General features: G+C 33.8%; 1 protein-coding gene across 2 annotated transcripts in view; it reads left to right on the forward strand.

Annotated features, from left to right (window-relative positions):
- The window catches only part of Naaladl2 (N-acetylated alpha-linked acidic dipeptidase-like 2), a gene marked incomplete in the record, with an annotated part of 1,228,826 nt that overhangs the window by 708,770 nt on the left and 492,881 nt on the right, over nt 1-27,175 (forward strand). For both annotated transcript variants that reach the window (XM_005383020.2, XM_013513456.1), the window contains 1 exon segment: nt 6,374-6,493. In XM_005383020.2, coding sequence (XP_005383077.2) covers nt 6,374-6,493 — 120 coding nt within the window.

The following is a 27,175-nucleotide window of genomic DNA, read 5'->3' on the forward strand; positions in this document are numbered from 1 at the left end:
CATTTGGAGAAAGTTTCATATAAAAATAGGTTATCAGTACTAAAGAAGTTAATGATTGCTTTAATTTCCACCGTGTCACATTTATTAAAGAATTTATCAGGAAATATTTTTAAATTCTTATGCTCTATGTTTTTAAAAGATATACATATAATATATAGAAGTAGCTTCTTTATATATCAAGTTATTTCAACAATAGCAGTATCTTGTTTAGGGAAACAGACAATATTATGTTGCAAACCGCGACTTATTAACTTTTGAGTAACTTTGTCCTTCTCACTGTATGGTGCCTATACTGAAGAGAATGAGAACTCTAGTGTAAGTATGTATCATGTATTCTAAGACTTTATGGACTGAGTCACGCCCTCCTTTTCTTCCAAATTCCTGCACTGAATCAAAGCGCCAAACATGGCTGCATTTGGAGATGAGGCTTACAAGACCATACCTCAAGTTAAAGGAGGTCATATCATATGGTGATGCCCTGACCTACTAGGACTTTTTTCCTATGAGACACTGCAGAATGCCCAGAATGCTCTCTGTCTCTCTGTCTCTCAGGGCATAAGGAGAAGAGAAAAAGCAAACAGCCCCACTTAATCTTTAAATTTTCAGCCTCCCAGACTTTAAGAAAATAAATGTCTGTTACTTAAACCACGAAGTTTGTGCTACTTTGTTATACAGTCTGAGTGTCCTAAGACAGATCAGTTCTTGGAGATTTGGGTTTGATGTTTCTTGTATGACACAGGAATCTGTAATTTTAACCAAACCTATACTGCACAGGCTGACTTACCCTGTTTAACTTAGCAGTAACCCCGCCCCATGCAGTTTCTTTCTGAGGGCTTCCAAGTGTTTATTGTCCCTTTGGATGAAATGGTCTCCCAGAGAGTTACTAGAGAAAATCTGAATTCCAGTCATGTTGAATGGACAGATTGTTTGATATCTGTGGGTTCATTTTCCGTATCTATGAAATGGTGACAGTGCAGGATTGTTATCTGAGCAAACAGGTGTTATATGCACAGTTCCTGGCACATAAGAGGGGCTATTAAGTGTTTATGTTCCTGGGTATGATAACTCTTCAACAATTCTGAAGCTCGATTTATTCAAAATTGTATTTCTTCACAGTAAAATTGCAACCTAGTAGAGAGGAAGTGACTACGAACCATATATAGTGCCTAAGGTCACACTCCCTGGCATATCTACAAGTGTGTCTCTTACTCTTAAGAAATCTGCCCAGAGAGCAGGTTGACAAACACTATTACCTGTCACAATAAACAATCTCTTTGTCTAAATAATTTATTATTTTGACATTGTATGCTGCTCTTATTAAACAAGAAGGTAACCTCTCTGATTTGGCTTCAGAAGAGCAAGATGAAGGAAGTTGATTTCCATGGTTTTTATTTATTTACTTTTTATTCTTTAATTCTTTTATTTTAAAGATAAAACAATGAAAACACTAAGAAATGCATAGACATTTACAAAATAACACAAAAAGAATACAAGCAACACAGAATTTCAGACAAGGTGATAGGAAATTAACAATGGTGGTTGCATTACATATTGATACTTCAAATTGGTTACTGAGATAAATAAATATAGGCATGTGAGATTGATCAAACAATTAAACATTAACTGTTCCTTTCAATAAAGTAATAGAAATCAGTAGTACAACTATGTTAGCTAGCCTGTGTCCACAGTTTTTACTTAACAGTTTCTATGGTTTATGGCATTTAAGTTAAAAACCGTAGAGCCACTGATGTATAGAATGTCATTTTTAATGTTTTGGTTATTAGTCTTTGTTAATTGTCTTGTCTGGTTGATTACTCTGTCACCGGATAGCATGAACTCTTACTTTAGTAATAATTGGAATTAAAACTAGAGCACAAATCTACAGGAATAAAAAAAAAAAAAGCTTCACTTGGAAAGTTAGCGGGAAGATAGAAAAGGAATCCGGGTTAGGTATGTGGAAGGGGGACACTCTTACACAGGTGGTCAGACTGGCCCACCAGCAAAGATGGAAGGATGCTGTTCAGGATGAGTGAGGGCTGTGGTCTGGCTCCTCATTATGTCATTCTTGGTGTCATAATTCTGTAACCTTTGTGGCTGAGGGATGATTTCATTTCCAGGAAAAGGTTGTCTCTCTTCGTGTTGCTCTTCATCGTGTAGTTTCCATATGATCACAGGTTAGGACAACAATGGCTGGAGGCCTCTGAGTATAGCTGAACATTTCTGTAACTCCTTTATCTTGGTGTCCTCAGCCTGAAAGAAATGAGATCCTGTAAAACCAAGGGTAAACTGGTGTGGAGCCAGGTCCTACCGAGACACTCTAAATGATCAACACAGTCCTATGTACAGCAGAGAAGTGGTTTGACCCAAGAATGACAATAACAAAAGATATATACAATGGAGATCAAGATTTGTTCTGCTATTGGTTGTCAGTATTGGATATCTGTAGGTCCAAATAAAGTTATAGTTGATAGATAAATGGTTTTAAGTTCCTGTCTCAGAAGAAAACACAAATGCTTTTTAATGAATGGTAAAGACCCAGAATTTTGCATGTTTCCATCCCTGTGGTGGTCCCTGTCTATGTTAAGGCTGTGTCAATTCCTTCTATTAACTTTTTACCACAGACTGAGGGCAACTGTATTTGAACATTAATCTTTCAAAGTGCACTAGTCTTTCTCTTATCTATGTGGCCTACTGTGCCCTGGTTTCATCCCAGTACCTTAATTTATTTTTCTATGGAATAAAATATTTTTTCCTTTTCAATTATTGCTGTGTTTTGACATGCCTAGCTTCTAGTTCAAAACTTAATGTATAGAATTTAAATTAAAAATTAGTGTGTAGACTTTTCCTAATGAAAACACTTGAAAGCAAGAAGAATGAAGTTCCATTTTCCTCTGCATCTCAGTTACCCTTTGCTGTCAGGAAGTCCCCACTAGAAAGCCTGTGGTGCACACAGAGTGATGACCTCAGTGGACACTTAGTGTCCTGGCTATAGTAGAGACCTGTAAGGTGTAACTTCATCAATGGTATTTGGAAAAATGGAATACAGTACCTGTAATGGATTGACAACTGGTAGTCAACTTATAGCACCCAGCTGAGCTGACTAAGCGTGGTGCTGGAAGTGGGAGGCCCACCTGAGGATTGTTGCCAGCAGAGTAGAGGCAGAACTGGAGAAGAAGAAGTAAGGCTGTTGGGAGCTGGTACAAGCTGTTGGAAGCGTGTTGGAAGCTCAGAGAAGCTATAAGGAGCTGTTGGTTCTCTTGGAAGAGCTTGTCATGCTGGCTTTCCTGATGAACTTGGCAGTTTTCATCATCTGAGGAGCTCTAGACCTTATTGGAATTGAGAATAGCTTTGGTTTGCTTTGGGGGAACTCTGGTCCTCACTTTGAGCATCGCTTCCTGGCTCCAGTGGGGAAGATGGTGCACTGCCAGTCTCCCGGAGAAGCTTGCTGTGTTGACTTCCCTGATGGGAACTCAGCTGTCTTCATCACTGGAGGAGCTCAGGTCCTCAATGTTACTGAGGATGGCTGAGGTACTTTTGGGGGGAACTTTGGTTCTTATTTTGAGCATTGCTTCCTGGCTCCAGTGTAGATCCCTCAACCTGCTAGCCCAGATCCTTTGTCCTGCTGGAACAGACTTTCTAGATTCCACCACTGAACTTTGGGCCTTCCCAGCACAGATCATGAAACAGGCCTGCATCAAATATTGTTATGGGCTCTAGGCCTCCAGTTGGACTCGTGGGAGACATTGTGATGAGCTCTAGGTCTTCAGCTGAATGCATGCAGGACATTATCGTGGGATTCCAGCCCTCAGCTGGTCAAGATTCTTTGGTCTTTAGTGTGTGGACAGATTTCCTGCCCTCTCTTATATATCATTCTTTGGGTGACTATTATAAATAATCTTATAAAATATATGTCCTCTATTATATTGTTTACCTTACAGTAAACCCCCAAACCAACACAGTACCCCAACAGATTGAGTAAATGATTTTTCTAGTAGAAAAATGCAACAAGCAGAGGGTTTTTTTGTAGCAATGAGAATATGTGGAAAGAAATGGCTTGGCATTTTATCATATTGTATATAGATTTGTGCCTCAGAAAATTCGATGTGCTTTGTGGAGTTTGTGCAGTTCTCATTTTCAGTTTGATTGAAGGTACATGGGAACATGCTTCAGAAGGAACCTGGTTAAGAGGCATGCTCTGATGGCAATGGATACAGTTTTATTACCATCTGTCAAACTTCAGACCATTAAGACTTGTGTAATTATCAATTTTTAAGGCATAGTCACAGAATGCATAAGCCAAAGTAGATTTTTGTAACAATGTCTACATTGAGAAATATTTTTGTGGAAAAGAAAATCTTTTACATAGTAGAGTGCTGCGATCTACTGACCCATGCTATAAAAGACAAGTTGGAGAGCTCTTTCAATAAAATTGCCATTGTTGACTAAAATTATTGACACCTTCCAATAATACAAATGCTTTTGCAGAACTAATATTTTGTAGTCACTGTACATTTCTGATATATATGTATGGAATGAAAAGGCCCAGTCTGGCCTCTCTCCTCTCAAATCAGCAAAGTTTTCCTCCACCTCTTTAAATATGAAAAATATGTTCATTAATGCAACCAATTGAGTAATAGCCCTGTTTTAAGATGCTGTCATTGAATCACAAATAATTAGTATGTAGTTTAGAAGTTTCAAGTGAAAAATATGAATTCTTTCATTTTTGCAAAGCAATCATTAATATTAGGGGATCGTTTATTTAATCAGACTATTACCATCATAGATCAACAGTTATTTATATGGTAATGGCATCAGCAAACTAAGAAATTGCATTAAAGGCACTGATTTAATCATAGTTTAATAGGAAGAAAATTATAATGAGAAGCTATTCTGACAGGAGCATTTTTAAAAATTAGGGCTTTTTAAAGAAAATCTGCTTGAAAGTATTTAACTTAACTTTTCAAAGACATTTCATACGCTTATAAGCATTTTAATTCAAGAGCCATAATCCAACTATGTATTGCAGGTACCTATATAAGCCTGAATGTATAACGACCCCTCCCTGAGAAATTTTCCTGTGTTGGGAAATGAAATTAGCATCTGTATACATACAGGACCCAGTCCAGTGAAAGCCTTAAGAGAGAAGAGAATTGACTATGATTCACAATAAGAGAGGTGGTATTTTTTTCGGACAACTCAAAAATAAAGTTCATCAGATAGATAAAATTTAAAATGGGACTTAATCTTTTCCTAGAGGTTTTTTGCAGATACAGATGAATATAATGGCTAAAGAAAGAAATATTTCACTCTAGAAATATTTTCACCAATGGAGAGATTTACAGATCTCTCAGTGGTATTCACATGTTCTTCTAGAAATGAATCATTCCTTCAAATGAACCTTCCACAAACTCCCTTTGCATCAAACTGGTTGAAAGGGATGAAAATTTAGAGGTCTGGCTTTTCTGTCTTCATTTCTGTAACCCTTTGCCCCCACTAATTCCTTTCCTTGACATGTTCAGACACGTACTATAATGTCAAGCAGCATACTCTGCATTACAGTCATTGGCATGAGTGACAGCTGATACTCTAACAGCAGAAACCACTGAACATATAACTGAAAGCAATCATCTTAGCTGATAGAAGTATGTGTTTGATGGAGCCTGCGGTCCAGCATTTATCAAGGAGGAAAAAAGAGATAACTACGCCAGAGGACTACTACTAGAATATACAGAAAGTCATATACTTCTTATATTAGCCAAAGAAGAATTTTAAAAATCAGTAATATTGATGTAGAATACAAAACAACTATAGGTAGGGAGTAGTAGAAATTATGACTGACATGGTAATTCGGGACTTTAAAGTCTTAGAATGCCAGATTGTTTGTCTGGTTGCTCCCTTTGTATCTTACACAACCCAAGGGGTTTTCATTTACAGCTGGCCATGAGGATACTTTGAACAGCTTTGAAAAATGAAATAATGAAGAGTCATAGGATTCTTCCCTAGCCTGAGAATAATATGATTGTTGTTGAATTTGAAAAAAAAATAATCTTTCTGTGGTTCATAAAATAACTCAAATTCTGGAATCTTGAATAAAAAAGCAATGAAAATTTATGGTCACTTAGGTTTGTGATTTGTTTAGGAGGTGAAGGGCAAACTAAAAATGATGAACACGTTTTTCTAAGTGAACAGAAGAATTGCTATACCTTGAGAGGAATAGAAAAGTCTTGTTTATCATGAATGGGACAGGGTAAAATTAGAATTAGCTCTCTTTTGAAGAATTCAATTCTTAAAAATAATTTTTGTCATATAAAATTCATAGTTGACTTTAATTTTTTCTTCTAAGACTTTGTTTTTGTGTTTTATTCTTTTTCAGGCTGAAGTCATAGACGTGAGCTATGGAACTGCAGATGATTTAAAAAGGATTAAAAAAATGAAAAATATAACAAATCACATTGCACTCCTGAAATTAGGAAAATTACCACTACTTTATAAGGTTGGTCTAATGCTATCAGGGTGAATGATTTTCTCCATTTTGTTGGACTTATATGCTTTTTTGAGTATGGACTGTGTGTGTATGTGTGTTTGTGTGTGTGTGTGAGAGAGAGAGACAGAGAGAGAAAGGGAAGGGAAAACATGAGTTTCACAGAAAGATTATTTTTTTTCAAAAACTGAATAGTATAATGTATGATCTTTAAGAAAAGTATGTTGATGTTCTTCTTCCTTAAGACATGTGACACCTTGGGCTTGGTGGCTTACGCCTGTAATCCCAGCACTTGGGAGGCTGAGGCAGGAGAATCCTTGCAAGTTCGAGACCAGTTGGGCTACAAAGTGAGCTCAAAGCCAGCCTGAACTGCATAGCTAGACCCTGTCTCAAAACAACAAAAATAAAAACAAAAGACATGTGACACCTTAAGCATGGTACTGGTGAGACCATGGGACCTTAATAAAATTAGCATGTTCTCCATAATAGCATCTATCTGAAATGCTACAAATGAGAACCGCATGCCACTTGCTCATGACCTGTGTGAAACTTCTATCATCAAAACTGATTAACTGCATGTGCTTTATGCAAGACAAGGAGCTGGCTGATTTATACTCCTTAGTGATTGATTTTGCCAACTATATAACACTGCAGTTACTTACTGTGCTTCAGAATTTAATTAAGATATAATAGGCTAAAGAGAAGCAAGAATTTTGATTTATTTTATTTAAATAGAAGTTTATTAACACTCATCCACTAGATGCATTTCCATAATTAAAGCAGCTCAATCTATCTATCTGATGATAAACCACCACAATAGACAGATGCTGCTGCTCATTCTTCATTTTTTTTTTTTCTTTTTAAAAAGAACAGTCAGTGTAGTTCTGTCACTGGATTCCCTATTTCTGAAGGTAAATTGTATCTTTTCTCACCTAATCTTAAAATAGCTTTGCTAATTCCCAGTCCCAAAAATATTTCCAAAAATCTGTTGACATACTTTATTAGGAAAGAAAAGAACACCTTACATTTATTTCATTATTTCTCAAAGATGTGCTCAAACTTAATTTTGAGAGTGTCTAATAGCAGATAATGGGTCAAACATTTTTGATAGTTTTAAAAATATAATACACTAATACTATTTTTGCTGTATAAATTTTCAATATGTAGTACGTGCTTCGAAGTAATCAAATTTTGACTCAGCAATCTGTTCAATTAATGCATTAAAGCAGGGAACACAGTGATGATCAACGATGGGACAAAATATTAGGCAATGCATGCACATTCCATTCAGTAATGGAAAATATGCTGTATGTGTACTCTACGATCATTAAAAGAATAATATGGAAATCCTAAGCCAAACAAATGAGTTAAAAGAAAACATTTATAATTATCCTAATCACAATTGTATTTTACAGCAACAAGCATTGCTTATACATTGTCCCATCAATGTTGATGATAACCACATTTTGGGGTAGAGATTATTTTCTTCAACTTAAAGGTGAGATAACTAAGATAGAAAGAGATGCGGGTGGCTCAAAGACAAAGACCTTGTTAATGAAAACAATGCAGCCCAAGTAGTCTACTCCCAGACCCTGAGTCTTTAAGGTATGTGGCTTTGTGTGAGTGTGTGAGTGCATATGTGTATCATTATTATCATTTTTGTTGTAGTAAATCAGAGTAGATAATTGAGGTGCTAAATTTGAATTTTAATTGATAGTCCAAGATAAAGAACACATATTTCAAAATTATCTATCAACCATCATTATGTCAAAGGAAATAACCAAAAATAGGTTAGAATATTGTTAAGCCCCTTCTGAATGTCTGGAGAGATCTATTACTGCTGAGGGGGACTTCATGGAACCACATGGAGGACTTAGTGTTTGTCTCCCGTGGTGTAGAGGACATGGTACACCAATCTCGTACTCAGAGAGAAACCCAAAAGTAATAGATAGGCTCAAATATTAACTAATAAAATGAGCAAAAAAGGGGTGTTTATGTTGGTATTGGGAATAAAAAATGTGTTTGTATTTCCCACAGACTAAACACAGGCTCCATGGTAGAGAGGCAGTGTCACTTGCTTTCCCTTCTGCACGAGAGTTATGACTTAGGATGTTGCTCTCAAAGTCAATGACAGCCAGATTAGAATTAGTTTTCAGATCAAAGAAACTACAGTATGAGCTGCTTCAGTAAGCTTACCATGACCATGAGACCCAAAGGCAGCTTTAACATCTGTGAGCCCTGGAAGATGTGAAGCTTTATTAGAACAATGAAGTGAGAAAAATCCTACCCGTGGAGCCTGCACTGTTTAAGCTTTCTCTAACACCAGAGAGGGAGAGACATAGTTAGTACATGGGGCAAAAAATGAGACAGTACACCTCTTCCCCGACAGCAGATCTAAACAGGTGGAGGGGAATGGATGAAGATTTTTTAAATCAAGTATAGAATTTTGATAATAATACAAGATGAGACATCTTAATGACCTAAGACTGGTGAATCAAATTGATTATAGCACATGTTATTACCAATAATCAGAAGAGTAATGGGATATCCCACATTTTCCTCTAGATGTTTGAATCAAAATACATTTAAAAGGGCAGTGGAAAAGAAATTAATATCACTTCGTGTTCATTATATGAATCCTTTTTGTTCAACTACCAGTTACTAAAATGTGTGTGTGGTAGGGGTGAATATGTAACTGGTTAGGTGGAATTATGGATGATTTCTGCTCTTTCATTGTATTTCTCTGCACTGGTAAAAAGTTCTATAATGATTGTATACTTTGTGTAAACCACAAAAATGCCTTTGAAAATTCAAGTCAAAATAAGATGAAGTATTTTTTTCTAACAGTGCATATATGCATATATTTTTTTCTAACAGTGCATATTATATACTAGCTAGTATATAATATGGCAAAACTAAGCAAGTATGTTTGTATTTATTTCAGAGAACATTTACATTATGAAACCTTTGACATGTCTGTAAAGTGTCAATTTAGTGCTTTATCTGGAATAGGACACAATTATGAAGGACCAGATATCATTTTCCCTGATCATTTTCCTTAAAGACCTGTGAACAGATTTAACAAAGCATTGTATACAGAATCTCCCTCCATGTAGAGCATTTTCAAAAGCTTGGCATTATCTTCTAGCCAGAAGAGACAGCGAATCCTCTCCCTAGCCTTTTAAATTCCGTTCTTGCCATCTCTGTTTTATGTGGATTGTCCCAGAGATTTGGGGGGAACTCATTAATACTGAATCTATTACCACACATTCATACAGAAAAGAGAAAGGAAAACATGGGTGATGCGTGATTACACAGCATAATCACCGCACAACTTGCTTCACCTGTCTATCAAATACATTTGTGGGGATGAAATTCAAAAGTAAGATAATACAGTTGACTTTTCAAAAGTCAGGGGGCCAACTGATTTGTTTGTAGATGACAACTGTTAATCATGATTCTAAATTAACATTTGACTTGGGAGAATGCAGCTGAATGAGTAAAGAGTACTAAACCATAGTTCAAAAATGAGTTTGAAAGGGATTCTCTATAGCTGAGATTAGTGAAGGCAAAGGGGAAGCATAATTGCGTTATCTGATTGTCTCCTAAAATGAGTAGCAAAATAGCCCACAGCCAAGAAGGAGGAGATCTTATTAGCTTGATCATAGATAATATTTATGTGTTCATTTCAACTCTGTGAAGGGGCCCACAAGGGTATCTCACACTTGCACAGCAGTGACGTGGGAACACACATGACTCTCAGATCCCTGCTGTGACATCCACACCTGTTGCTGCAGCAAAGTCAACCAAGGTCTCCAGGGCTCACCTCTAGCAGTTTCCCTCAGTTTAAGCCTTTGAGGACAGGCCTCACACCCATGCTGAGGAATGTACTGACCACAGATTATTTTCTAGAACAGTGTTTCCATTCTTTCAACTTTCGAACAAGACGTTTTCTTTATTTGCTAGAGTAGACTCAGATCTCGCTCAGTGAAAATATGAGGCAGAGTAGAGCGGACCCCAAGACCCTGACAAAGTCTCGAATCGCTGAAAAGCACTGCAGCTTTTTATAAAATAACTTTTATAACTTTGACAACTTTTCTTTTACAAAATAGACTATTTTACTTTCTTCCTATTGTCATTTTCACAAAACACAATAATAAAAACAAATTATTGTATATTTTGGTGACTACTCAGAATCAATGAAACTCTATTAAGAAGTGCAGTCTACACCATTGTCTATGTTCCTACCATAGCAGCCTCATGTCCTGAAAGCCATTTCTATATGCAATAAAATTACAAATTTTATTATACACAATATACATAATTATATAAAATATTAATATATATTATTTATCATTACTATATTACATACAATATATAATTATATATTGTTATATATTACAAATGTTATTATATATATATATGTTTGAAATACTAGTGATTGAACCAGGACCTGTATGTGATCTAGATCCTCAGACCTTTTTTCACTTTATTTTGAGACAGAATCTCCCTGGGTTGCTAAATTGCCTAGCACGGGCTCAAACTTGTGATCTTCCTGCCTCAGCCTCCCACAGTGCTGGAATTATTGGTAATTGCTGCCACACCTGGCTACAAATGAATATATGTCTTAATTATGCCATTCATGCATAGGGAAATTACACATTGAAATCACAAATACAATTGCTATTTTATAAATGGGATAATGCACATAACATTCCTAGTACTTTTAGAGGAAAGATACTAGTAAATATTCTGGAATTACTCTTACATGTACACATTTTTAACTTATAACAACACTTTTTATAACCCCAGAACCAAATAATTTTTAGCTTACTACAAATAAAATATTTTTTATTTTTCGTCAAGTCAGATTCATGTATTAACATGAGTAAGAAGCATGAAAGACAAATGCCTTTTAATGCGCTGCTCTGACAGCCACACACTGCTGTGCCTTGTTTAGCCAGTGTATGACACCTTCGTGCAAGCCCAGGAATAGTCTTTAGACAAACCTTTGCAAAGGGCCTAGAGGGAAGGGAGAGGTGAGAAACAATTTTGATGTGTTCATTCTCTCAAAATATAGATTGTTTCCTCCAAATATGGGAGTATTTAAGAAATAATATCTCTATATTGTTTAAATTTTAAACTTGCCTTAATTCACAAAAGAATTAAATGTAGAACATTGAATTGGAGGTTTAGTGTGGAAATAGCGATAGATATTGGTGATATATAAATAATATTCAATACAAGGACAATTGGGAGATCCTGAATCATCTATTTAAGTAAGTGAAATTAATGCCTAGAAAAATTACAGTATTTTGAGAGCTAATTCCCTTGAAATACTTGCACTCTTGTCATATGTGAACTGTACTTTACTTAAGGTTCATTATGCCAAACTTTTTTCCTGAAAACATTTGTTTATACCTTATGATATCTGCGCTCAAAGAATTATTGTTTTTTATTGTATTGATAGAAATATTTACTGATTTATTGGATAGAATTTTAGAAATGGTAGAACTCAAAATTAATTTATTTTTATTTCCCAAATTAACATATGGATACATGCACTTAGTATGTATCAAAACTATGTGGTACTTAGTACAACAGTGCATATAAAGAAGGAATCAGGGCAGGGGTTCTTCCTCAGTGGTCGAGTACTTGCCTAGAATGCACGAAGCCCCGGGCTCAATCCCTAGTCTGAAAAAAAGTCACTATGTTTAAAGATAAAATACCAGGGGTGTGTATTGATGTTACACGTTGTTATAGCTTCCTGGGTGATGTGCCAGTGAGACTGAGGTAATACAAAAGGCGAGAAAGATGCTACTGATACAGGGGAAAAATGTGTAAGTCCCAACCTACTAGATGCCAGGTATGCCGAGTTCGTGTTCCCCAAGTCCAAGAATGAATTCTAAGGAACAACAGAGGGTAAAAAAGGAACATCTACTGGGAATTAGGAATGGGGAATAGGAAAGCTCCTGAGAGACAAGAGAGCTCCCAAGTGGATTGCCAAGGAGCCCACTCTGAGAAAATTTTATACAGCAAAATCATGAGGTGGGTAAAACATAGATCAAAGCTATTATCAGGCAATAAGATTAGAAGAATAGCCACTTGGCAAATAATCAACCAGTAGGAGCAGCAGCATATGGATGATGTCATTATCCTTGGTCAATAATCTATAGTCTTAATCTTGTCTTTAGTCTTAGGTTTAGTTTTAGTGGGTGAGAGGATTGGATCGCCCACCCCTAAGGGGACAATGGTTTATTTATAAGGGAAATTTCAAAAAGAGTGGTACCAATAGTCTCAAATTGCCGATTCCCCTTTAGGGAAGTATGTAAATATGGCCATTGTGACTGTAACCTTCTTTAAATGCGTCTGCAGTCACAGTTTGGACGTGTTCCTTTTTCTGTACTGACTCCTTTGAGGGCCTGGGTCTGTCTGACTGCCTACAAGTTTCTACCTACCTTAGCTGTTTATAATATGAAACAAAAAGTTCTGACTGAAACCTTCGATGCATTTTCCCAGAAGTAAAGGAGACTAGATCTCATTAAGTGACATTCTATGAATATTTCAGATGGATACAAATGTGTAATTCAGTGTAACTGAATTATGTTTTTGGTACCATTCTGTATATAAGGGCAAACTTGTTTCTTTTTTCCTTAAGACAATATTTGATGCCACATTATGAATGCAAATATAAAGCAAACATCTCCATACAAAAAGTACCACGCTTGTTCATTGAATAAGTTAATGAGGAACTTCATACTAAATGCTCACAAGTAGTTACAAAGACTAGTGCTTCCATACTGTATAATTATAAGACTCCACAGCAGCTGTTTGTGTCACAGGAAACATGGTCAATTCCAGAACACAGTACTAGAAAATAATACATTTTAAATCTAGATCTGCTGCTATTAAAAAAAAAAAATCAGAATGCTTTTTATTCTCCATTGGCTCTTTTTTCCTAAATGACTTAGAGCAAATATTATATATAGCAAAGGTGTTACCTAAAATATAAATTCAGTCATAGTTATAAAGACAAGAGTTTAGTTTGTGTCTTTATTCTACCACTTTATCAGATGTTATGAAAGTGAATTTTTAGAGCAAAAATAATTAATTGAGAGCTTCACATTCCATTCTTAATATTAAAGTATTTTGCATGGATTAAAACAAAATGAAAGGGTATCTACAAATCCTCAAAGTTTCTCACAAATTAGCTGCATAATTTAGAAGTCATATCTATGTTTTACTGATATCATAATCTAATTTAATTATATTTTTGGACCATAGGAAATATATGAAATCATAGCAAGTGAAATTATGTTTTGGAAAGGTTGAATTTGCATATATCTTGTTGTAATGTAGTTACTATAAATAATTGTCATGTATTCATGTAAGTTCATGAACATAAAGGAAATACACTGAACATTTTATGTTTCTCAAGTAAATATTATAACATAAATTAATAAAAGCAGGTAAGTAAAGAAGCAAGGAGAAACAGAAGAGGAAGAAGGAAAAAGGAAGGAAGGTTGGAAGGAAGAAAAAAAGAAAATTACAAGAAATTTCTTCTAATTAGCCTCTTAAAACTAATCTATATTTAAGAGATATTTTGATAAATTTTATGTGTCACTCTAAAACCAGCTCTAGATATATAATAATTATGTTGATAATTATTTGGACTTACCAAAGTCGATGTCTATTAGGGTGTGTTGTTTCAATGCTGACCTGTCTTTTACATTTGACTTACCTGTTCCCACTCCTCCTGGATCTGATTCAGAATTTTCATTATATTCTACTGTTGATACTCTTCCCTGCCCTCCCAAACTTGTGTATGTGCTCTGTTTTTCATAAGTAACTTGTTTTGAATAGTGATATTAACATTACCGGGATCCAGGAATGAGAGAAGCCAACTCTGGTTTAAATTTTTCTTTGTGTTTGATGGTTATGAGACTTAAAAGTTCTACTTAACCACTCTAAGGTCTTAGGCTTGTTGGATTTCTTTATTTCGATTTGTTCCAAAATTTCTACCTCAATTATAAAAAATGATTTCAATTGATAAAGTAGTGTGAGGGTTAAATTTTAAAATGCAAGTATAGTAAATTCTTAGTAAATATGGTTATTAAACCCTTAAAATTATGTGATGTTCTAAAGAGAAAGGGCATAAACTTAATAGGAGAGTGTGACAGCTTACTCATACTTCTAAAACTGAAAGTTATTAAGACATTTATTCAAAAAGCGATTACAGAAAAAATATTCATCTCAATATTTCAGTTTTTCATAGTTGGCAATAAAGATTATGTTGGCACCATGTAGCAAAATTTGAATATTTGAATTAAAAGAATTAGACTCTTTACTTTTATGGGATGGAATAAGATATAAATGGAATGGACAAGGTTAAAAGTAAGTGTAATTTCAATTTTTAATTAAAAAATGAATATAAAAATTGCCTACGTTACTAGTACATACTTGTGATTTTATAATTCTCAGTATTTTGTTATGCATTGATTTGTTTTATTGAATCATGCACCTGTATAATATAGCAAATACTATGTTAGGCATTAGAACAATGCTATATACAGAGAGTAAAGGTATAAACTTCTAATATAAAATTTAAATTTATTTTGAAATTTGAGGTGTCATAAAGTTCCAAGAATATCATTAAATTGCCTAGTTCATAAAGTTCTCATAGAAATTAATTGAAATAATGCATTTAATTCCTAAACAGAGATCCTAGCAATATTTATTAGAGGTTAATATTTAATCTCAAAAAAGTTTTACAAATATCCTATTTTCTTTTCTAATTCCATTTATGAATAGTTATGGTTCTAAGAGGTTAAAATAGAAAATTTCATCATTTACTCAATGGTATAGTTTCTGCTTGTTGGTTTTACTTTAGGTTTAGATTTTCTCAGAAATTATTATGATGCTGAAATTATTTTGTAATTTAAATTTAGAGTAATGAAAACTGTCTGAGGTGTTGCATAATTCCTTACACTTCTGCAATAATAGGACAGATGACTGTTACAAGAAAAAAATAAGATAACATCATTGTCGGTATGCCAACAAAGCTTTGAAAGAATCCATTTGATGTCTAATTATTATTCACTGTATATTCCCCTAAATTTTATCCTTTTTTATCTCTCTTGACAAAGGTAGTTTATTAGTATTATCTTGCTAAAGAAAACAATAATACACAGCAGTTAGGATTTTACTAATTTGCCACTATGAAGTAAACAGAGACACAGTTAAAGTACTTCTTGAAATCATCATTGAAATTGCAGTATTTGTGAAAAACGTACTTCTCTCTCAAATTTGTGCAATTAAACTACAGCTACATTATGTACTACACCTGGTTTTGAGTTTAGTAGACATTCTATTTTTATAATAAATTAAGGTTTGATAAGCTATAATAGCTTTATGTCTCTATAGAAGCATAAGGTATTCTCACTTCAATTTTGAAAATAACATGCAGTTAATAAAATATTGCTTAATAATTATTAACATGTAAGTCAATTTATGACGTACAAATATTTGTTAGGTTACTTTTCACTTTTTATTTGTCAGTTTATGAAAAAGCTATTGCGATCATGTTATAAGTCTGTGTGTATTATAGTTAGGAAATAATCTTTTGTGGTTTTCAATATATGGTTTTATAAAGTTTGAAAAATCTTTACATGACACTTTAAAATTTGCTTTATACTTACTAGGTTAGTATTTCCAATTTTTTAAGTCTTTCCATGGTTTTTATTTCATATATATTCTTTCATATTGCATTATAGAGTATAATTGTTACATTCATAACGATTTTTAGGGTAATAATAAATTCATGCCTATTTGAACATTATAATCATCTAATACTTCAATTTTAAAATAAACACTAAAAATTTCAATCATGTTGGAATAATCTCACATTTTACATAAAATTCATATTGAAAAGTTTAGAAAAATTAGTCTTTATAATCTACCAGGATATATTGTTAGCAGCAATTGAATTTTAGATTGATATTTATAATTATGAAACACTACCAGCAAACTCTTCCAAGAAAATCATGTTTATTCTTCAATTTTGTTATAATTTTCTATTTATTTTAATTTTAAATTATTGTACTTTATTAGAGTCTTAAAATTATTACCCCTCCCTTTCAATAAAGAACTAATGTGCTTATATTCATAAGTATATAAATTTCCCATATCTAATATTTCACAGTTTTTACACAGAAACATCTTTTACACAGTTGTGGAATAAACTGCATTAGGTATGACTCACTGCATGTAACATAGGAGAATTCTTATGGTTGAAAACACGCTATGTTCACTTGCATTGTTTTCTCATTCAAATAAGTAACTTCTAAGACAGTATCTTTGCCTTTAATAACAGAATATTTGTAATGCACAATTTGTGATATTGTGGATGTTAAAACATCTGAGATATCAAAGATATTCATTCTGCTGCAAATGAACGGGATATTTTTGGTGAAGTTCTCTTTTTTATATTTTGTTTTTGTTTATTTTTGTTTAGTTGTTTGTTTGTTTTGAGACAGGGTCTCACTATGTAGTTTAGACAGACCTTGAACTCACTATGCTAGGCTGGCCTGGAACTCTGCCTCAACCTCCCAAGTGCTGGGACTGCAGGTGTGTGCCACCAGGCCCAACTTAATGATATCAAAAGTTAGGCTCAGTTTGTAAACTTCATGTGCTCAAAAATTCCTTAACTGCAATGGGTTTAAAAGCAAAACAAAACAAAACAAAATTTTGCTGTCTGGTCAATTAAAATAGAGCTGACTTCCATCTAATCAGATTGCAGCCAGCAAGCATGCATGGCTGTGCCCCGTTCAAAGCTTTGCTTATCCTCCTCCCTACTATGCGCTTTTATCCTCTGCTTCTCCCCAACCTCCACCTCCTACCCCCATCTGTCCTCACTCCTCCCCCCGTTAGTCCCTGCTAGTAAGCTGGTGCTCGAGTCCTTTCAGGAGGAGTCATGTGAACTTCACTCCCGCCTATATGAGATGCCTGGGTTGAATGTTTGGTTTGTGTGTAGAGCAGAAAACAATCCGAAGCAAATCAGCCTCTCTGTGCTTCCCATGGTGTTCACAGTCCGTATGTGTGCTCACCTAGTCTCGATGGTTTCATATTTGTAGTTTATTGCTTTCAGCATGATTTGAGGGACATGGATTAGTTTGAAAGAAAACAACGATGTAGATAACTATAGGGTTCTAATTAGATCAAATGATTCTAATTAAATCAGTGGTTTCTGGAAGAGATTAATAAAATATTTTAACTTCTAAAGTTTTCCCACTCATTTGCAGTATTTTGGATTCATTACTGAGTATCATTCTTAGCAAAACTAAGCGAAAGTGATTTATATTGTCAGCATTAAAGTATTTGAGAGACAAGAGCAGAGTACTCTGCATTGGAAACAAAGTAGAAATGGCTACAATCCTCTTGATTCATGTGATACTTGCCAAAAAACTTATGAAAATGTTTGCATTGAGTTATTAAAAAATTCCTGGTGTTCCTTACTAAATATGTAGATTATCTTATTTTTTTCTGGCTTCACAATCTGTGTGTTCTTATTTACTACAAACAGGTAGATAGACTCCTCTTAAAAAACACAGGTCACACCCAAATAAAGCAAATTTCTGTCTGCAGCCAATTAAACAAATGCTTTGCTTTGGTTTTAGCCTCTCCAGCCTGCTGTTCGTGGTGCTGAAGTGTATGGACTTCTCTGAATTGAGGGTTATGAGTGAAACTGGATTTTTTAATCCTTCAATGTTCAGATAACTCTTTACTTTGTTTAAAATTTTCCTTTTAATAAAGATAATTTGTATTGGGTAAATATTAGTTTAGTGTCTTTAATATAGGAAAGACGTGTTATGAGAATATTATCTGGTGGATGGGGCTGAGGTCAAGAAGAGGTAACTACAGATATTTGAATTCTTTATATTTCTTACAAGAATGACCTTCAAGTTTACACAGACATCAGTTTATTTATACTTACGATAAATTTCTACCTCATTCTATGTGTACTAAAGCTTCCAGTCCCAGCTTTATCAATTTAATTTCTGAGATTTGAGTCCTAGCCTATCACTTAATTATTGTGAGTCAGTAGTTAAGATTTTATCTCCTCTTAAAATTTATTTCTTCTTTGCAACACTATTATAACAATAGTGTTGTCTTCATATTACCCTTCTGCAAATGCTGGATACATGTTCATTATTATTATTATTATTGTGTTTTATAATTATAATTAATCATATTTCATACTTTAAATGAAGATTTTTTAAGAGCATAATTACTTGAATGATATCTGTGTAAGACTAGCCTTTTGCAGATATATTATCTCCCATGTACACTCCTTCTGCTCACATACATGCCTGTGTGGATAGTGACGGCCACAGCACTACAGTGTATAACTGAATTTCCAGAGTTTGAAGGGTGATCTAACCAGTGTCATGCACTTATTTCATGGGAAAGCTAAGGCTATCATACCAAATCTAGCACTCCTCCTTACCCTATGGTTCTTAATTTTCTAGATTTTTCATAATTTTTCTTTCTTTAATAAATGATCGTGTAGACAACTTCTCCAAGACATTTGAACCACTATTTCCTCAATCATGATTCTTTACAACAAAAGGAAGAAGCTTTTAGACAACTTACAAATGGTTAGAATGAGAATGGTACATACAGTAAAGGAAATAAATGTAAAAAGGAAAAAAAGAAGCAGTGAATTCAGGTGATTAGTATGTGAGTGTTCATTATGCCATGTTTTTGTTTCTGCTGAAATCTTTAAAATAAAAACTTTCCAGTAAAATAATTTGGGAAAATAAAAGCTTAACTAGGTCTCTCAACAGATGCATGAAAATGCCTGTAACTCCTACAGCCCTAATTTATCTTATGCCCTCCTGCATGGAAACTGATTGAGTGGTTACAAGACATGTTCTCCATTTGGACAAGATTTCTCACTTATGTGGAGGGTCTTTCAGTTAGTTTTTGCTCTTAGTCAATCAGGCATACTAATCAGAAGATTTAGACTTTCCAATTTAGCTATCCAGAATTCAACTTGACTAAAGAGGTAAAAAATATCACTTGATATTCTCCCTTCAAAGTATGGTAAAAATCAACCGCTGGTTTGGCTATGGTCATTACAGTTAAATCACTCTTCATCTAAATTGACTTTTTATCAGATTACATACAACCAGGAGAATGTTGCCTCAGGCTTCTAAACAAAAGAGTGTGTGGTGAAATCATAGGGCACTTGTATATCCAAGCTCATATATTATGAGAGAAAAGTTCTCATTAACTTCTAAGGGAAAGTGTTGCCATTAAATCTTATCTTAAATGAGAAAAATTTGTAACTTGAAAATGTTTATGAATATTTCATAAGAATCGTCTTCGGGTGCATGCTGGTGTGTGATAGCCTGGCAAAGTGTGATAGATATGCGGAATATCGTAATGACTTGATGGATGCATATAGAATGTTTAATGGAAAAGTGAAACATGCTTGCTGGGCTTCTGTGAGCATCCTACTCTGTTGTCTTGATTTAGTTGGCTGTTAAAATCCTCAGAGAGGAACATTTTCTAATTAATGAATTGAAAAATGACAGTATTATTTTATTACAGTAAATAGGACTATACAAATGCTTGGGACTAACAGGTGGTATTGTTTCTCTTTATTCAAACAGATTTTAAAAATATATTCTATAATGGTAAATTATTTGTTCATTCAAGCTTTGAAGAATTAAACATAAATAACTTCTAACAAATATATGTATGGACCAAGTAGTTCTTATCAAATAGGTATGATTGTTTTTCTTAGATGCACAGTCTATATAATTGCATTTCTTATATCTTTGAAATTTCAGATTCCATAGAATTTCACCTAATTTCAGTTATAGGAGAATATAAGTAGTTTAGTCCCAAAGCATCAGAAAAAAAGCATGAGATACCAAGACAATATTATTAAATGAATACAACAAATAACTTCACTGGGTTCATCTTAGAAAGATCCAAAATTGGAATGATAAATTTTACAAAGCATTGTTCATAGAGTATCAGGTTTGATTTGGTTTTCTCTGTTTTGGAATGTTAAATGAAGTTGAGGAATGGATAAAATAATTAGCAGGCTAGGAAAATGTTTTGAATTATTTAATCATGAGTTATGAAATCTGAACAATAGAAAAGTTTTCTTGGATTATAAAATTAGGACCTGTTACAACATTTACATTAAAGTTATAAAACATGGACTACCAGGTAGCAAATTATTTTTACATTATTCATAATTAATTTTATAAAATAAAATTAAATAAAGGAAAAATAGTCTTTCAAACATTTTTTTCCAAACTTTAATTATGTTTATTGGTACATCGTTAGATATACATAATTATCATATCATCATAGGGATTTTGAACCTGTATGTGATATATTTTGATTCCCATATTTTTCCCAGTCCCCTCTCCTCCCTTCAATCCCTCTTCCCCTCCCTATTTACAAAGCTTTGTTTCCATTTTATTCTTTATTTTTTTCCTTTTCTCTTCCTTCCTTTCCCTCATCCCCCTCCCTAATTCCTGTTTCCTTTTGAATGATTTCATCTCATTTCACAATACTTGCTGTACCTTTGGGCCTTATTTACTCTTTCAGTTTCTCACACTAGGGAGACAAAGCAATATTTACAATTGTCAGTCCAATTTATTTCACTTGGGAGTATGGTATCAAGTTGCATCCATTTACCTAGAAATGTCTCTTTTTTCTTTCCTTATGGATGAGTACTACTCCCTTGTATACAAAAACCACATCTTTATGCATTAATTCGTTGATGGGCCCTTGGGCTGTTTCCAAGGTTTGGCTATTAAAAGCTATGCTGCTATAAACAGGGGTGCATATATATCACTGTGGTGTGCTATTTTCAATTCTTCCAGGAAGATACCCAGAAGGAGAAATAACTAGGTTAAATGAGACCTCTAATCCTAGTCTTTTGAGGATCTCCACACTGATTTCCACAATGGTTGCACCAGTCTACATTCCCACCAACAATGGAGAGAGTCTCCTATATCCCGCCAACCCCAACAGCATTTGTTATTGGTTGATTTCTTGATGGCAGTCATTCTTTCTGGAGTGATATGGACTCTTAGCATTGTTCTAATTTGCATCTCTCTACTAAGAAGTGGTGTTGAACAATTTTTATATATATTTGCCATTTGTATTTCTCCACCTGAGAAGTGTTTATTCATCTCAGATGTCCATTTTATTAGGTCTTTAAATTTGAGGGGTGTGATTCTTTCAATTCTTTATGTGTTCTAGATATAAACAAAAATAAATAAAAGGAATAAAAATAGGAAAAGAAGAAGTTATATTGCCATCATTTGCAGAAGACATGATACTCTACATAGATGACCCCAAACTCCACCAAAAGACTTCTAGATTTAATAACCAAATTGAGTAGTATAGCTGGTTGCCAAATTAACACTCAAAAATCAATAGCATTCCTGTACACAAACAACAAACTCACTGAGAGAGAAATTAGGAAAACCATGCCCTTCACAATATCATCAAAAATATTAAATACTTAAGAATCTATCTAACAAAGGCAGTAATACATTGAAATTAAAACACTCTGAAAAAAGAGATCAAAGAGGATATCAGAAAATGGAAAGAAACCCCTTGTCCATGGATAGAAACAACCAGCATAGTGAAAAATGGCTATACTTCCAAAATTTTTATACAGATTTAATAAAAACTCAATCACAGTATCATTGGCATACCTCACAGAATTAGAGAAAACATTCCTAAAATTCATTTGGAATGAAAAGAGACCTAGAATAGCAAAAACAATGTTTGACAATGAAAGTAAGGCAGGGGACATGCCAATCCCTGATTTGAAATTGTACTCCAAAGCTTCTGTGATAACAACAGCATAGTTGTGGAAGAAAAAAAAAAAAAAACCAAAAACAGTCACAAGGATCAATGGAATAGATTAGAAGATGCAGAAACAACTCCAACCACACACACCCACCTCATCTTTGATAAAGGAGCCAAACATTTTCACTAGGAGAAAGATAGCCTTCAAATATGCTGCTGGAAAAATTGGCTTTCCATATGCCAAAGACTAAAACTAGACCTATGTCTATCACCGTGCACTAAACTAGAACTGAAATGGATTAAAGATCTAAACAGTAAGACAGAAACAAAATCTGCTGAAAGAGAGTAGACAGAACTCTTGAAGACACAGCTGTAGGCAAGGATTTCATGCATAAAACCTGATCCCATGGAAAATGATACAAAGAATCAACAACTGGGATCTCATCCTATTAAAAAACTTTTGTACAGCAAAAGAAATTACCAACAGAGTGAAAACGACAATCCACAGAGAGGGAAAATTTTTTAGTTAGTTGTTTTTCAAAGATTTTTTGCTCTCTTCTACTTCTAGAACTTCTAGAATACTTAAAGTCTTCTATGTTTTAGGATTCTTCCCTTCCCCTCCTGTCCCCTCCAGTCCCCTCCCTTTTCCTCCCCTCTTCTTTCCTCCACTCCTGTCCTCTCTTCTCCCTTCCTGTCCTCTCCTCTCTCCTTCTCTTTCCCTCCCCTCCTCTCCTTTGACAGTTTATTGCTAGATATGGAGGCATATTTAGTGTATACTTTATTGAAATGATCCAAACTTATATTCTTACCACTTTAGCTCCTGGTAAGCAAAATTTCAAACTAAATGTAGTGCAGAATGTTACCATACACTAATGAAGATTCGTTAATTAAGAGAATAAGGAATTGGTCCTTTTTGGAAGCAGAACCTTTGGCACTGAGTCATTCAGTTCATTCTACTGAAAAGATAAGATAGTAGATGTTTTTGTTCAACTTATGGTAAATTCTCAAACCTTATGGTGAATTTTTAAAAGCCTATTCCAGGAATACATCGGTATAACATGTTTTTTATTTTAAAAAATCCAAGGAAATATTCATGTTTTCTGTTAAGAAAATGCATTTGTCACACTATATTTTCTAATGAATCAAGTTTACTGGTACACTTTAGGTATCCATAATGATCACATTCATCACAGGAAGTTTGTACCTGCACGTGATATAGCTTGGTTCTTTTTCCCCCATTCCTCCACCCTGACTTCAACTCTTCTTCCCTTCCTTGTTCCACATTACATTTTAAATCAAATTATATAATGTATTAATCTTCACTGTACAAATGGGTTTGTATAGGTGGATGAAATATTTTTGTTTGTGAAGTTCACCATTGAGTGCTACCCTGGAAAATAAGATCTCTTTAGGACTCTGCTGGAGTTGCAGAAAATGTACTGCTGTGCCTCGGTGATGCAGTCTTAGCATGTTCAGAGACTATTTCATTGAGGCCCACACTTGCTGTTTGGTTGATCCTCTGCTTACAACAAGTTGTATCTTATGGTAATAAAACTGAATATATTTCATTTTATGGTTAAAATCAGATGCATGAATTTAGTGAATCTGACTGGAAGATGAGTAGCCAAACAATGCCCTCCTCTGCTGATTTCCAGAATATCCTCTATAAAACATGATGCAAGAACTGTTCTGCTACTGTCTGCAGCCCTGTCAATTTCATATTAGCTGCATAGGAGGTGGAAGGCCAAATTGTGTGAAACATGCCATTTACGCTCTAAGACATCAGTCTTGTCTTGCAGAAGCTTCGTGACAGAGCTGAGATTAATTAGCTCAGCAGATCTGATTTCTATAGATCCTGATTTCTGTTAATGGCCGTGTTTATCATCTTAATGTGAAATTTGTTTCTAGCAATTTACTTGATCACATAAACGTATGATGTATTGATTCTGCTGAACTTGACATCAGATAAATATTGAGGGTTGAAACTTTCATGTCTGCTATAATATGTAACCCTTGGTTCTGCCCTCTCTATTCCATGGTAGAGTTTAAATCATTTTTAATGTAAAAATGTAGCCGGGAAGATTTGAAAATCATATTATATGCATCCCATTGCTTGTATCAAGTGAGATAATTCCATCTGTAACTCTAGAGTTCTGATGCTTTAGATTATTCAATCAATTCTATTTGGAATATTTATCTGATTAAGGTAAGGCACTGCTACTTTACTTTTAATATATCTTTTGTTAGTAGGAGAATAAAATCAATGATTAAAAGTAGAATATGGGAAAAATAAATATAAATATGGAAGTATAGCAATAATAATAGTATGTAGGTAAAAATACAGGCAAGGATGAGAAAAGGAATGCCATTTTATATTTCATCTCTACCATATGTATTTTTATTACTCTACTAATTATTTAGTCTATTTAAAATCATGCTTTATGTAATTTAATATTAGATACCCATTATGATGTTAATAAATTGCTCATTTTCATTGCAAGAAATTAAGCTTCACAAGAGCAACATCATTTACAATTTATCATTGGTTCATGAATAAATATAAATATTAATGCTTACTTAGGTGCAATGTAAATGTTTCACAAAGTGCTGGTTATTTGTGCATTTATCTACTTGCCTTAACAATTTTAATATTCACATTTACGTTTATACACATAAAAGCTTACCTTCCTTATTTTCCAGGTATAAATTTAGTAGTACATTTCTAAGTAACAGAATTTATCATTTCATAAGTATTCCATTTTAAGTGCTTTATTATAATGAAATAGTTCATTACAAACCAATGCCAGGGTTTATAAAATTTTTTGGTTACCACCCGATTAGAATTGTTTATATTTCATTGAGTTAAGAACGACTTCAGTAAAATCTACCCACAGTAAAGTTGTAATTTTAAGATAATCTGAAAAGAGGTTAAGAACTCTGCCTAGATCAGTAGTTACTTAAGAAAATCAGAAAATAGCATTTATTATCCTCTTAAACCCTAATGTAAAATTATTCAATAGATTGTATATGTTAAAGAGTTCATATTTTCATCAAATTTCATTTTGAATCTACATCTGTGATGAATATATAGATGGTTTTAATTATATTTTCTTTATACAGTTTGGTTTCTTCAAATTAACTATCCATGATTATTATTTTTCAAAATATTTCAACAAATCAAAATAGTTGCATCCCCTAACTAATGGACATTAGTTGTTTTTTTTTTTTCTAAAGAGAGTAGTAAATGAGAAACAAACAAAGAAATAGAATAGGAACAGCATACCAGTATCACGAACATAAACAAATCAAAGCAAGATCATTCGAAGTGGTACAGAGTCTCAAGACAAAATAATACTAATCAACAGGGTTGTTACATTTCATATCGCTATCCTCAGCTACATTGCTCAGATTATCCGATGTAAGAATGAAAGATTGCTCAAACCATTATAGGGAATAAGAAAATAATTCTTCGATAAAACAGGAGAGATAATACAGAGTTTCACTAGACAAGATGGTAGGAGTTCACCACTGTAATTCCATTGCATATTGTTACCCTCAAATCAGATGCTCAGAATACCAGACACAAGCATGCAAAGTCGATGAGAACATAAACAATTGTAATCATTAACTGTTCATTTCAGTACACCATCAGACATCAGCAATACAGTTATCGCAGCTTTTCATATATATATTTATATTTTGCATTGTTTCTTCCTTTTTTCTTCTTTCCCTCATCCCAGTCATTTCTTCCTTTGAGCAATTTCTTTCCCTTTCCTATCATCTATTGTATGTTTTGAGTTTTACCTAGTCTTTCAGGCTCCTACAACAAGGAGACAGTGCGATGTTTACCCATCTGGGTCCGATTTATTTCACTTATGAGTATGCATCCATTTACCTACAAAAGCCTCAAGGTTATCTTTTTTAATGGCTGAGTAATACTCCATTGTATAAAAATACCACATCTTTTTTATCCATTCCTCAGTGGATGGTCATGTGGGTTATTTCCAAGATTTAGCTATAACAAACTGTGCTGTTATAAACATGGGTGCACATATATTGCTGTGGTATGATGTCTCTAATTCTTCTGTGAAAATACCCAGAAGGGGAATAGCTGGGTTTAATAGGACTTCCAATCCTAGTTTTGTGAGAAATCAATTTAGACATTACTTTGAATTCCTTGCCTATTTTAAATACAGTGGCTGTGAATTAGTGAAGTTAAATATAAATAGAAATGTTTTACTCAATATGCAAATAGCAAGCAGCATGTCATTAATATAAAGGACTTCCTGAGATAAATTAAATATACATCCCATAGGCAGTAATTTTAATATCAAATTTTTAATGCCATTCTGCTAGTCTTAGTATAGGTAATCAAATGTCAGTATAATAGTGAACTCTGTGACCTCCTTCATTTTGTTTTAATATGCCACAGTTTTCTTCTTTCATTTGGAATTGTTAGCGTCACAGAATCAGCCACTGGGGCAAGGGAATTTATTGTCCAGTGGCGCAAACTCTGTAATAAAATATTTTGGATCTTAATTGTGCTCATCCAATGACCTTGAAATAATCACTTATAAGTAAATTTCTTCATATCTAAAATTAATTTAATACTATTCTCCAAGTGTTTACTGAATTTAAAGTGTACTAACTCTTCAAGATAATTCATTTTTCTCAACAAGAAAAGATGAATCTGATGTTTAATTTTCATACACTTAGACTTTTATTTTCATTCCATTGGACATAATTGTTTCTTGTGATTTTGAAGATATTTCATAAAGAATCATTATTAATAGGAGAAGAATTGCAGGGTGATAGGTACTATGAAATAAATCATGATGAAATTAT

The sequence above is a fragment of the Chinchilla lanigera genome, unplaced genomic scaffold (assembly GCF_000276665.1).
Source record: "Chinchilla lanigera isolate Chin_1 unplaced genomic scaffold, ChiLan1.0 scaffold00019, whole genome shotgun sequence".
Lineage (NCBI taxonomy): Eukaryota > Metazoa > Chordata > Mammalia > Rodentia > Chinchillidae > Chinchilla > Chinchilla lanigera.